Source organism: Echinops telfairi, unplaced genomic scaffold (genome assembly GCF_000313985.2).
Source record: "Echinops telfairi isolate 266 unplaced genomic scaffold, ASM31398v2 ScPeMD7_17;HRSCAF=63, whole genome shotgun sequence".
Lineage (NCBI taxonomy): Eukaryota > Metazoa > Chordata > Mammalia > Afrosoricida > Tenrecidae > Echinops > Echinops telfairi.
In genome coordinates this window covers 862,563-875,108 of record NW_022103914.1, presented here as the reverse complement: position 1 = coordinate 875,108, position 12,546 = coordinate 862,563, and the positions used below count along the sequence as shown (strand labels likewise).

General features: G+C 42.9%; 1 protein-coding gene across 1 annotated transcript in view; it reads right to left on the bottom strand.

Moving 5' to 3' along the window:
* PARP14 (poly(ADP-ribose) polymerase family member 14) overlaps positions 1 to 12,546 on the bottom strand; it is a 79,563-nt gene that overhangs the window by 54,233 nt on the left and 12,784 nt on the right. The window contains exons 4-5 of the mRNA XM_045287515.1: positions 10,008 to 10,262; positions 6,718 to 6,954 (exon numbers count right to left, since the gene is read on the bottom strand). Coding sequence (XP_045143450.1) covers positions 6,718 to 6,954; positions 10,008 to 10,262 — 492 coding nt within the window. The remainder of the gene's footprint in view (positions 1 to 6,717; positions 6,955 to 10,007; positions 10,263 to 12,546) is intronic.

The window sequence follows — 12,546 nt, the reverse complement described above, 5'->3', positions numbered from 1 at the left end:
GAAAAAGAAGAGTCTGTCTGCTTTGGTAAAGATGTACAGCTGTGGAAACTCACGGGGGAAGTTCTACTCTGTCCTATAGTGTCTCTCGAGTCTGATAGCAGTGCGTATCCCTTGCTTAATGGAATAATTATTTTCAAGTACATACAAGATTGTTCTTGTGCAATTCTATTAAGTGAATTTTATTTTTTTTCTGGTATTACCTATATCTCGCCACCATATTAAGAAATAGATATATTTGGTGACAAGCAAGGGGATACTGTTTTGCCCAGAATAAAGAATATATTGATACTCAAGGCAAAGCTCTCTAATTATCATACTACTTTTTTCTTCTTCTTGTACAGTCCAACAATTTTAGCCTTTACAGATGACTAAGATTCCGTGGAGACTTCTAAGGGGAAAAAAATTGTAACCATTACTATAACTTACCATGTGTCAGACACGTCTCTGAGTATAAGGGTAAGTAAAAAAGCATCGCTACAAAACCATAGAAACCGTCATTAAACAGAAATATCAAAATGTGAAGCCATTATTCGTGCACACCTGTCCCACCTAGATCTGTACACTTCTAAAGGGAGGGTTCCCAATTCTTAAATCCTTCCCTCTTCAATTTGCATGTCAAAGCACCAGTTTGGGCACCTTTAAGGGACTCAATCTGCCTTTTCCATGTTCTTTGAGGGGCAAGCACAGGGCTAGAAGGTAGATGGGGTAAGGCTTTGGATGGGATCTCTTAGGGCAGCCCTCGCTATCTTCAAGAATGGGTAGTTGCATTGTTGTGTGGGAAAGAATCGCTCAGCACCATTTTCCTGGACTTCGGCTCACAGTTGCAGTATTCGATTTCCACAGAACTTCTTCAGCCTACGTTCTTCAAGGAAATACCTAGATTATCCCTTGGGATCCCATAAAATCTATTGCCATAATCTTCCAGGTGGACTTCTCTATCTTTAATTTAACTGACCCAACTGAGGGCTTGGGACGCCACTGTGTTGGCGGGGCCTCTTTTGGAGGCAGCTAAATGAAACGAAGACTAGTGAATTACTGAAAGAATTTGTCTCCAGTCATCCAGGGATCACAGAGCCATGTTTCAACGTGGTTTCTGTGGAACGAACCTACGTATACATGAACGCGAATGCTAGTAGCAACACTTTTTTTTACTTACTGTTATACTCTGCACATGTTTAATTGATGTAACCCCCCACGCACACAACCTTTAAAGTACAGACACCATTGTTATCATGCATATTTTAAAAATGAGGAAACTGAGGCTGGGAAAGGTTAGACCCTGAACCGGTTATGTCGACTATCAAAACCTAAGCTAAGAGTCACATGAATGTCTCTCTGACTCCAGAACTCGTGCTCTTGTCCCTGGTAGGAGAGGTTTCGGACCAACATGATCCTAACGTCTCCTGAGAGCCCAGCCCCAGCAGCTCTGATTCAGCAAGTGCAGATTGCAAGGCGGGGACTCTGCACTAGACTGCATCACCTGTTTCCGTACTACAATCTCCGTCCTGAGCATTTACTAGGACAACCGCTCCATTGTGTGTGTGTGTGTGTGTGTGTGTGTGTCCTCTTCTCACTCCTTCAAACAATTCCTTTTTCCTTTAGTTTTTAGACAAGTACGAGGAGTCCAAGAGGAAGGGTTAAGAACAATAAACTCCAGAGATAACTTGGATTGAAATAGAGCTCTTTAGGGAAAGCTACTAAGAATAAATTCTCCAGTGTGTGATTGGCTTTGTATATATGCCCTTAATTGTGTTGCAAGCTCCCCCTTATATTCCTGTTTTGCTAAGTGTTTTTTATCAGGAATGGCTTTCAGATCTTTTCAAATGCCTTTTGTGACCACGTGGTCTTTTCCTTTGGTTTATTTATGTGGAGGATTCTGTGGGTGGTTTTTCTCCTGTTGAGCCACCCTTGCATAATTGGGATAAATCCCATTGGTCATGCGGCATCATTTCTGAAGCTATTATTGGTTTCTGTTGGCTAGGCTCTTATTGAGAAGGTTTACATGTATGTTCACGAGAGACAGAGATCTATTGTTTATTTCAGTTGCCTCACTTGGTTATCAGAATTCCATTTCATAGAAGGAGTTTAGAATTCCATCTTGCCTGTACTTTAGAAGAGTTTTAGTAGGATTTCTGTTAACTCTTTTCTGAAGGTCTGATAGAATTTACCAGTGAAGCTGTGTGGGCCTGGGCTTTCTTGTGGAGAAAGGTTTTGTTTTAATGACATGATCCATTCTTTTGTTATAGGTTTGTTCCAAGTTTCTACTTCAATTGGATAACCCCACCATTGGGGTGTGAGTGTGTGTGTGTGCATGTGTGTTAGTGTCAGTGTGATGATGTGTTTTGAGAAATGTGTTCATTCGAGTACAGTTCTTCATCGTGTTCTGTTATTATCCCGCTCAAGTTCAGGTGGCTCTGTTGTGGGAGAGGATTTGAAGCACTTGCAGATGAAGAGCAAGGTTTTCAGCCTTCAGTATGGATTCTTTTGTTAGATTTGGAAGCTCTGCCGCTGCTATTTCAAAGGCCACCAGGGTCATCCACAGTGGACAAGTCTCAACAGACTTTCTAGACTGAGAGCAGACGATAAGGAAGGAATAGGCCATCTCTTTCTGAGGGATTATGAATTACAATGGGGCACTGTCTGAAGCAGTGCTGACAGATGAGCCCCTTCGGATGAAGGTTCTCAAACTATGACTGAAGTAGGATCAGCATTAATGACACGGATGGACCAAAGCTTTTAGAACTATTATTTGCTGGCAAGGCAGAAGAAACAGCTGCAAATATTCATTAATTATCAGAACATGGATTGTATGAAGTGTGAATCTTAGAAAAATGGAAGTCATGTCAGAAATTACATGGAATAGATGAAAATCACATTAGTCAGCTGAAATGAACCGTTACTGGCCATTTTGAAGGGGGCAATCATGTGGCTTACTTTGCCAGGAAAATAAATTCGAGAGGAGTGGCATCGCATTCATCTCCAAAAAGAACAGCTCAAGATCTACTATTCAAGTGCAATGCTGTCGGTGGCAGAATCACATCTCTACACTAACAAGGAAGAGAAGTTAATACAACTATTCAAATTTCAGCACCAACCACTAAAGCCAATAACAAAGACATTGAAAAATTCTACCAACTTCTGCAGTCTTATATTGGTCAAACACATAATCAAGGTGCATTGATAATTACTGGTGTTTGATATTCAACAGTTAAAACAAAGAGCAAGGATCAGGAGCTGGAAAATACGGCATTGGTGATAGAGCCAAACTGAATGGAAATGCAAGGGTATTGAAAGAATTCTGTCTCGAGTGTTCAGTTCAAGCAGCACTGAGACACTGGCAAAAGCAAGGCTCTAGGAATTGATGGAAAGCCACCTGGAAGGCTTGAACGAATGAATGCGGTGCTAGAAGCCCTCAGTAATCCATGCTTAGCAATTTGGAAGACAGTCCCATGGTCAATTCACTGAAAGAGAGCCACATCTGTGCCTACTCCTAAGAAAAATAACCCAGAAGAATGCGGAAACTATATAACCATATCATTAATAGCACAGGCAAGTAAAATTGCTGAAGTAAAAGTTTTTAAATGGTTGTAGAAGTACAAGCAACCAGGAGGTGCCAGAAAGTCAAGCCAGCTTCAGAAGAGCATGTGAAATAATGGATATCATTGCTGACATCAGTTGGATCTTGGCTGAAATCAAGCAAGTGTGGGGGCAGGTCAGATGCGCGGGCATTCCCCCACTGAGGGCAATCAGTTGCCAGACTCCTGTCTCATCCCTCCACAGGGGTGGGCCTGCTCCCTGCCTCTGGGGACAATGGACAGGCTCCTGCAGGCGGAGTTTTCACCCTACTGATAATGTTCCTATGGAGACCCAGAGACCACCCCCTAGACCACCCTCTCATTGCTGTGTAACCTATAGTGCAGCCCCTTCCTGTGACAGATGTCTTTACCTGTAATTAGTGGGCTGGCTTGCCCCCAAAAGGTATATAGGTGTGTGTCAGCAATATAGATCTCTCTCTGACTCTGAGCTCCTTGCTGCTCACTCCCTGGTCACTCCCCTCGCCCTTGTTCCCTTACCCTCCTTCCCTTCCCCCTCTCTCCAGGTGGACCACTAAGCTGGGCTGAGGTGAGCAATGTTGCCATGTAACGTGTCTGACTGTATTATTGTATTATCTCTCATGCTCTTGATGACTTTAATATAATGCTTACATATCTCAACCGTACAATTGTGCATTACTGAACCCAGAAGTAGTATTACTGAATCCGAGTAGCAATAGGAGTAGCAGCGGGTGGGGGCTGGCCCTTCACCCTCCGTGCCAATTTTTTAATTTAATACTGCAAGCAAGATCTGAAAAATGTTGCCTTGTATTTTATGGACTGTGCAGAGGCATTCGACTGTGTGGATCATAACAAACCCTGGGTAACACTGCGAAGACGAGGAGCGCCACCAGCCTTCGTGCGCTCATGGGGGACTTGTACATAGACAAGCAACCGTCAGGCAAACAGAACAAGGTGATACTTCGTGGTGGAAAATCAGAAAAGGTGTGCATCAGGGTGGTATTCACGCCCCATACTTATTCAATCTATGTGCTGAGCAAGTAACTGAAAAGCTGGATTATATGAAGAAGGCACCATCAGCACTGGAAACGGGCTCACCGACCAGCTGAGACACGCCGAGGGCACGATCTTGCTGAGTGAAAGCAAAAAGGACTTGAAGCATTTACTGGTGAAGATCAGTGTGGGGTGCACCGTCATGTAGAGAAACAAAAGCCCCTCAACAGACATCATGGTAAGTGGGGGAAAAGGTTGAAGTTGCCAAGTGGAGTGTGATAAGAGTTGAATGAGCCCCTAATAAAATGATTTTTTTTAAAATGAACTGTAAGAGCCCCCAATAGAAAGATTTTTTTGAAAAAGATGCAATATTGTAAATAAATTATTTTTAAGCAAACTGCCCCTAGAGATGACCTCATTCATGGCCCATGGTAAGTGATAAAAAGATCCCACAAGGAAAAGTGACGCTTCAGGGGAGATGTAGGGGACACGGAGACATTAAGAGGATGGATAATGGAGCTAGACTACCTGGGTTCAAATCCTAGCTTTGTTCCTAGCAGTGTAAGCTCGGGCAAGATATCTAGCCTTTCTGTGCCTCACTTGTACAGTAAGGATGCTGATGATCACCGTACTCATAAGCGCCACTTTAGATGGGTGATATGCAATGTTAAGTTACAAGTATAAGAAGCAGCAACAGCTACAGAGCAAAAAGGAAAACCCGTGTCTCAAATGGAGTCCAGGGGACAAGTGAGTTTAAGGGAGGAGCCAAAGTCAGTGTAGTCCATGCAAAGAAGAGAGTGGTCTCTAACAACACCCGCACGGCTTTGTATTATTTGACCTTCAGCAGCCAGTGTGTTAAGCCCTCTTCACCTTTCATCATGCTTGGTAAAATAGAGGGTCAGCCAAAAAGTGGAAGGCTTTCGAGGAGACAGACTGACACGGTGGCTTCAAAAGGGGGCTTAACCATAGCAGCAATCGTAAGGGTGGCACAAGACAGGGCATGGTTCATTCTGTTGCACACAGGCTAACTGTGAATAGGAACTGACTTGACCGCACTTGGCAACATTACTAGTCATATGAAGACCCCTGGTGGTGCGGTGGGCTACGTACGTGTTGGGCTGCATAAGCCTAGGGTCAGTAGTTTGAACCCGCCAGTTTCTTTGCAGGAGAAGGAGGTGGAAGTCTGCTTCTGAAAAACTTACAGCCCTGAAACCCTATGGAGAAAGTCTACTCTGTTCTCCAGGGTCACTAGGAGTGGGTTCTCAGTCACAGACGTGTGATGTTGATTCTGAAGCACAGACTCCGTGTCTCCATGCCCTCAGCGTGTCTGAAGGCCCCGAGGCTCTGAACACCAAGGTCTCCCAGCTGAATGCACACGTGCCTCAGCGCGCTCGCAGTCGAGGTCTCTACACCCTTGTTAGTATTTCCCCCAGGTTTAGATGGACATGGTTTCCACCAGACCATTCTAAGCAACAATCACCTAGTATGTCGGCAGGGTTTTAAAGATTCTGAAAGGCATATGCACTTCTCAGTCCATCACAGGTGGGCGCTAATGAAGAAATCTAATGAAGAAATCACTTTATAGCTTCTAAAAACTTGATGTCACTGTCTTTAAGCGTTAAAATATGTACGTGGCCATACCACCCTGCCCACGCCTGATCTCACGTAAACATTAGAACCACTGCACATACTTATGAGGCAGCATCCCCTGGGTGGACAGGATTGCTCACTAGATTTCCAGTGAACTATGTGAACACAAATAAAATCCTCCTGAATTCAATCGACTGCTGAATATAACGCAGACCGCCAGAAGAAGAAACATGTCTGTCTTGCAAGAAGTCTCGCCAGAATGTTCCTGAGAGGAGAGGGTGGCGAGGCTTCCTCTCACCATCCTGATTTGGACACGCTCTCAGGAGGGAACAGGACCTGGAAAAGGACACCATGCCTGGCCAGGTAACGGGCCAGAGGAGGGACCTCCAGGAGATGCTCCGACACAGTGGCCGCAATGAACTGACCCACAATCAGCAGTAGGTGTGATTGTGGAGCAGGATGAGCAGGGTTCTACTCCGTGTATGGGGTCCCTACGTCTCGGAGCCGAATCAAGGACACCTAACCACACAACATCATTCCCGCCTGGTACAATCTCTCTAAACAGACTAACAGGTCCTACCTTTTCGGTCGGAAAAGCCAACTATAGCTGAACTCTCTTGAGGAAGGATTTGAACACTCTCAACTACTCCTCCTCCGTGATTGGGATTTTCAAAGAAAAGTTTTAAATAATAGTCTTCAACACCAGGTGGCAGGTTTTCAACTCTGATGGCTTTTGTTGCTTCCAGAAGTCTCGGGGAAAAGTCAAGTTGCTTGTCTGACTGATAGGTGGTGCACTTCTCCATAAATTTAATGATATCTACAAACAAAAAATATTTGAAAATTACAGTAGTGTCGGCCTGTATATTACAGACACATGTCTGACTATGAATGAAGATAAAAACGGACGAGTTAAGTACCCTATTTTTTAGACCGATGAATCCAGTTCCTATATGAAAACTTATACCTGTAAACCTCCTGGCCTCGGAATAAAATAGGATACACCTATTTTATTAATATTTTAATAACTTAGTCCCATTGATCTTGCATCCCTGTCTGCAGTCACAGCCCTCCCCAACCCACCTGGACACCGTCACGCTGTCGATCAAGTGGTCCCTGCAGAGTGCAAATCTCATCACTTGACTCCTTCCTCACATCCCAGTACTACATGTATATTTACACACCGTGGCCGGGCTTCCCTTACCTTTTGCTATTTGGGTCCAACATACCGTCTGAGAATTACGTTCTTCTCTGGCTATTCCTTATCGTTCATCTTATTTTCCATGTTGTCACGAAAGCTAGCCATGGTCTCTGAAAACCCTCCATTTTCTTTGAAACCTTTAAAATGTCTTTTCAACACTACTTCCTGTGCTGGAATGCCCTTCTTCATTTTAAAAATGTTAATCCTTTAGGGCTCAGCCCAAGTATCTCTTTCAAATGAATCAGTATCGATGGCAGACCGACCAGGTGCCGGGTGCTGTGTTAGGTTCTAGTGGCTCAGAGATTAGTGCGGGAGGGCTTCATCCTCAGGAAGTTCCCCACTCGTCATGGATCACTTTTTTAAATAAATCATTTTGTTGGGGGTCCTTACAGCTCTTATCACAATCCATACATCAACTGTATCAAGCACATTTGTACATAGGTTGCCATCATTCTTTTCTAAACATTTACTTTCTATTTGAGCCCTGGGTATCAGCTCTTTTTTTCCCTCCCTCCCGCTGGACGACTTCTTGAAACCAAACCAATGACCTCCTGTGGGATCAAGTGAGGTGGGAAAACTGATCCTGGGAAACACAGAAGGATTCCCAGACTAAGCAGTCTCTATTCTGGATGTAAAAGATGAAGAGAGGTTTATTCCACAGCTGGGGCAGCAGGCATTTCAGGCAGAGGGAACAGCAACGGCATGAACGAGAACAGTGCATTTTGGATCTGATTAACGGCTAGTGCAGGGTTATAAACTCCGTAGGCAGGAGCAGGCAGGGCAAGACGCCATGTCATCCTCACACCTGTTGCATATTCATTTCATCCACATAGGGATTTCCCGCTCCGCCCCTAGGCTGTGACTTCCTCAAAGGCAGGAACCATGGCGGCATCAACCGCAGTGGCATTGTGAACAAGCATTAAGCTGCCAAACACTAGGTCAGTAGTTTGAAACCAGCAGCTGTTCCTTGGGAGACAGATGAGCCTTTCTACTCCTGTAAAGAATTGTACTCTCAGAAACCCACAGGGGCAGTTCTACCCTGTTCTATAGAGGTGCTATGAGTCCGAATTGATTCAATGGCAGCAAGTCTGATTATTGGTGGTTTTCTTCTTTTTTTGGTACCCACGACAACCAGACCAGTGCCTGGCACATGGTAGATGCTCAAGATTTTTGATCAATTGGCAAAACCAAGTCTATGTGGTTTTACCTTTATCATCATAAATTTGAAATACAATTGTTGCCTTTATTCAGTCCTTACCATATCTTGGCAATATATAAGCGCTTTTCAAACATCTCATTTAATCTTCCTAGAAACTCTAGTAGGTATGATGCCCATTTCATAGGTGAAGAACCTAAGGAACAAAGAGGGCAGTAGCTCGGCCGCCTCATGGAACTACGTACAGGGCAGAACTGGACACCGACTCCAAGTCCTCTACTCTTAATTGACCACTCTGCTGCCCCGGCATTGGACTAGCGTTGGCTTAGGATTGGAAAATGTCTTTGCTGTGGGTGCAAGTGGTGCTTCCCCGGCTCCTTGATTGTCTACAGACTACCTTCAACGTCTCCCCAGTCTCTGTGAGTGTCTACAGACTACCTTCAATGTCTCTCCAGTCTCTGTGATTGTCTACAGACTACCTTCAACGTCTCCCCAGTCTCTGTGAGTGTCTACAGACTACCTTCAATGTCTCCCCAGTCTCTGTGATTGTCTACAGACTATCTTCAAGGCCCTAAAAGAGCATTCATTCTTCACACAACACGCATGTACTCATCCCTGCATTTGTGAAGGAAATACATGGAGTGAGAGAAGAGACTGCCTGGGCTCAAATCCCAGTTTTCCCGTTTAGTAGTACCCCTGAGCTTCTGTCTCATAAACTGTAATGTGGGGATAAAAATAATCATCTCATACGGTTTTTTAAAAGGATGAAGTGTCACTTGCTCTCAACAGCAACATCAATATGTCATATTAATTCCACTTGTAAGTGGTTGCTGTTTGCTGACAGCCCACTTATGTTTTCCATTAACAAATGAGTTTATAGATGTAATAAGCTTAGAATAGCAAACATGGCATGAGTGTTTGCTATTATATTATCTTCCAATCGTCCTTTCCAGGAATACTGATTGATGAATATTCTGAAGGAAACAGTATAGGTGAAAATGCTGATTCCCCAACTTGGAATGCATCTAGGGCTTCTAAGACTGAATCTGGACAGGACAGACAGCCAATCTTCCATCCGTGGAATGGCTGGTGGGTTTGAACCATGGATGCTATGGTTAGCAGCCCAATACCTAGTCCACAGTGCCTCATGTACTAAATGTATCAAAGCAAATTTCTTTCTCTTTCAAAATAACTTAAAAAGCATCTATATTAAGTTGAGGTCCTCTTATGAGTTATTAGAACTAGTCAAATTTCCAGAGATAGTACATTATCAAGATACTCTCAAATCCCAGCCCATCAGCCATGGGGTCAGTTTTGCCTTATACACTCTAGGGCAGAATAGCACTGCCTCGTGGGGCTTCCAAGGCTGGGGACTTTACAGAAGCAGACTGCCTCTTCTTTCTCCTCTGAAGTGGTCAGTGGCCTCGAATGTTTCTGTGGTCAGCCCAGTCCTTACCCACTGCACTCCCAGGCCTCTGTCTCAAATACTGGCCAGTGAAATGTCTGTGGCTCTTACCTATAGGTCTTTGAAAAATAACAACAGCAACATCAAGATCTCGCATTAATTCCACTTGAAAGTCATTATTGTTTTCTGACAGCCCACTTATGTTCTCCACGAACAGTATTAACATGATGTCATTCACGTGTTTCTTCAGATTTTCAAATGCAACCAAAAACGAAACGTTTTCACATTCTTCTGGCGTGGCTTCCATGTTTTCACCTCTTTCTTTAAGAGAGAGTTTTGAATCCAGCTCTTTAGAAATAGCTGCGCCTAGGAGGGGAAAGGAGTACAAATGTCATGTTGCCTACCGAGGTCTTAGCTGAGTAAGTTCTTATAAGATATTGCCTTCTGTCCTTCTCAATGTCTTTACTAGCTCAAATGAAAGCAGATTTGATATGTATTATTCTGGCAGATCTGTGTCTGACATTGCCAGTGAATATTATTGTAAGTTTTGCCTGATCACCAACTTCCTCTGTTTGTGTAAATAGTGTCCTGTCACATAAGGATTTAATCGGTGCAAGTCAATAATCTGTGTATTGTGATTTGTAGTTAGCCTACACTTGCTTAATCTTCCTTTCTCAATCATGTTTTTAATACATTACCATTGGCTAAATCAATGACACTATAAACAGATGGACCTTATGCTCCAGGGAAATGATCCATAAGATCATTTAAAATAACAAAGATGTCTCTAAGGTGAACCAGGGGGAGATAGAAAAAAGATTTAAGAATGGATCTGGGGCTTGCACTTAATCCTAACTTCAATCTAAGAACAATTAGTTCTCACAATGTGAGAATGCCTGAACTTGCCCTCCAGAAGAAACCATGGGAGATATGGATGCAACAGCAAAGTGTAATGAAGAAATAAGGTGGTACCCAGCTATCAGAAACAATAGCACCTGGGGTCTTAAAGTCTTGTTTTCAAACAAGCAGTCATCTAAGTGAGCCATCAAATAAACCCACATGGAAAAGCACATCAACATCTGTGATCCTAGGATTGTAAATTATATAATCCAAATTCAAAGGAGGGAATAGTATGGGATCTTAAATTGTGAAATTCTGGTTTGCAGAAGGTTATGGATGACAGTGGAAGCCCAAAATACATTTGCAGGATCTGTGAATAGAATAAGCCTCTCTTGATTTCCCTCTGACCATAATGGAGGAATGGGAATGACCTGGTATCAGACAAACAGTATTATAGAAACAATCAGTAGATTAAAACGATAAATCTGACTTGAATGGTTAAAACTTTGTCATTTGACCTTCCTTTCGATACAGTTTGAGCTTTTGGGTTTTTTTTTTAATTATGGTTTATTTATGTTGTGTTTTGTTATTGTTGGTAACCTTCTTGATTCTGTTTTGTATTTTTCTGGGCTTTTTTGTATAGGAAATCAAGATGGGCAAATCTATAGAGATAAGAGGTCTGGGGGGGGTGCTAATGGGGGTGCTGACATCAAGGACTACAAGAAGAAAGGAAATGTTTTGAAACCGATTGTGGTAGAGATTGTACAACACGGCTTGGTGTGACTGAACTATTGAATGGGATCATATCCTGATGTCCCAATAAAACGGTTTGGAGGTGGGAAAGCAGGTATTGAAAGATCCTTTAGCTTTATTTAATTAAAAATAAAGTGTAGCTTTAACATTCAGAGCATTTGGTTACTATCATTAGAGCCAGGACTAGGCAAAAACAGATTAGGAGACATGTCTAACATCTCTAGGACAAGGGAGTACATAGAAAACATTTTGAATTGATCTATGTATTGTGATGAATTGTATGAGCCCCAATAAATTGATTAAAAAAGAAAGAAAGAAACCAGTCTTAAAAGAAAAAAAAATGATATGAAAATAATAATTTATAATTTATCAAGGGTTCATGAGCATGGGAGAGGGAGGGGAAATGGAGCTGATATCAAGGGCTCAAGTAGAAAGAAAATGTTTTGAAAATGATGGCAACATATGTACAACTGTGCTTGATACAACTGACATATGTATTGCTATAAGACCTGTAGGAGCCCCCAATAAAATGCTTTATAAAAAAAAGAAAAAGAAAACATTTTGAGATTGTAAGCAAATCTGAAACTTACGTCTAAAGACATAAGTTAAAACACAGTCAAGTTAAAATCTATGAAACCACGAGAAACATGGATTTCTAGATTTGTGGAAATAGTACAGGAATAAACATACAACCACAAAATCCATTCTTGGCTCTTAGATTTGTATATTTGAACTGACACGGTCATTTAAAAAGAAGAGAATGTTTCAGGAACTGCAACAACCAGCGCTGGGCTCTGGGTAACCCACTCCCAGATCTGAAGACTGGAGCGTAGCGATCCTTTGAAGAATCTGGACCTTCTTCAGAAAACCACCCACATAGATTCTACAGCTTAAGGGCACCTCCACCTTGGTGTTGTTGGCTGCTGTTGGGCATAGAAACCAGACGCAGAACAGGACTCACTGCCCAGAACACAGTGCGAGCTGGCTTAGCCAGCTCCAGCAACCCCGACACGTCATGCAGGTTCTTGCTTCGCCATCTCAGCTGGACAGGGGGGGG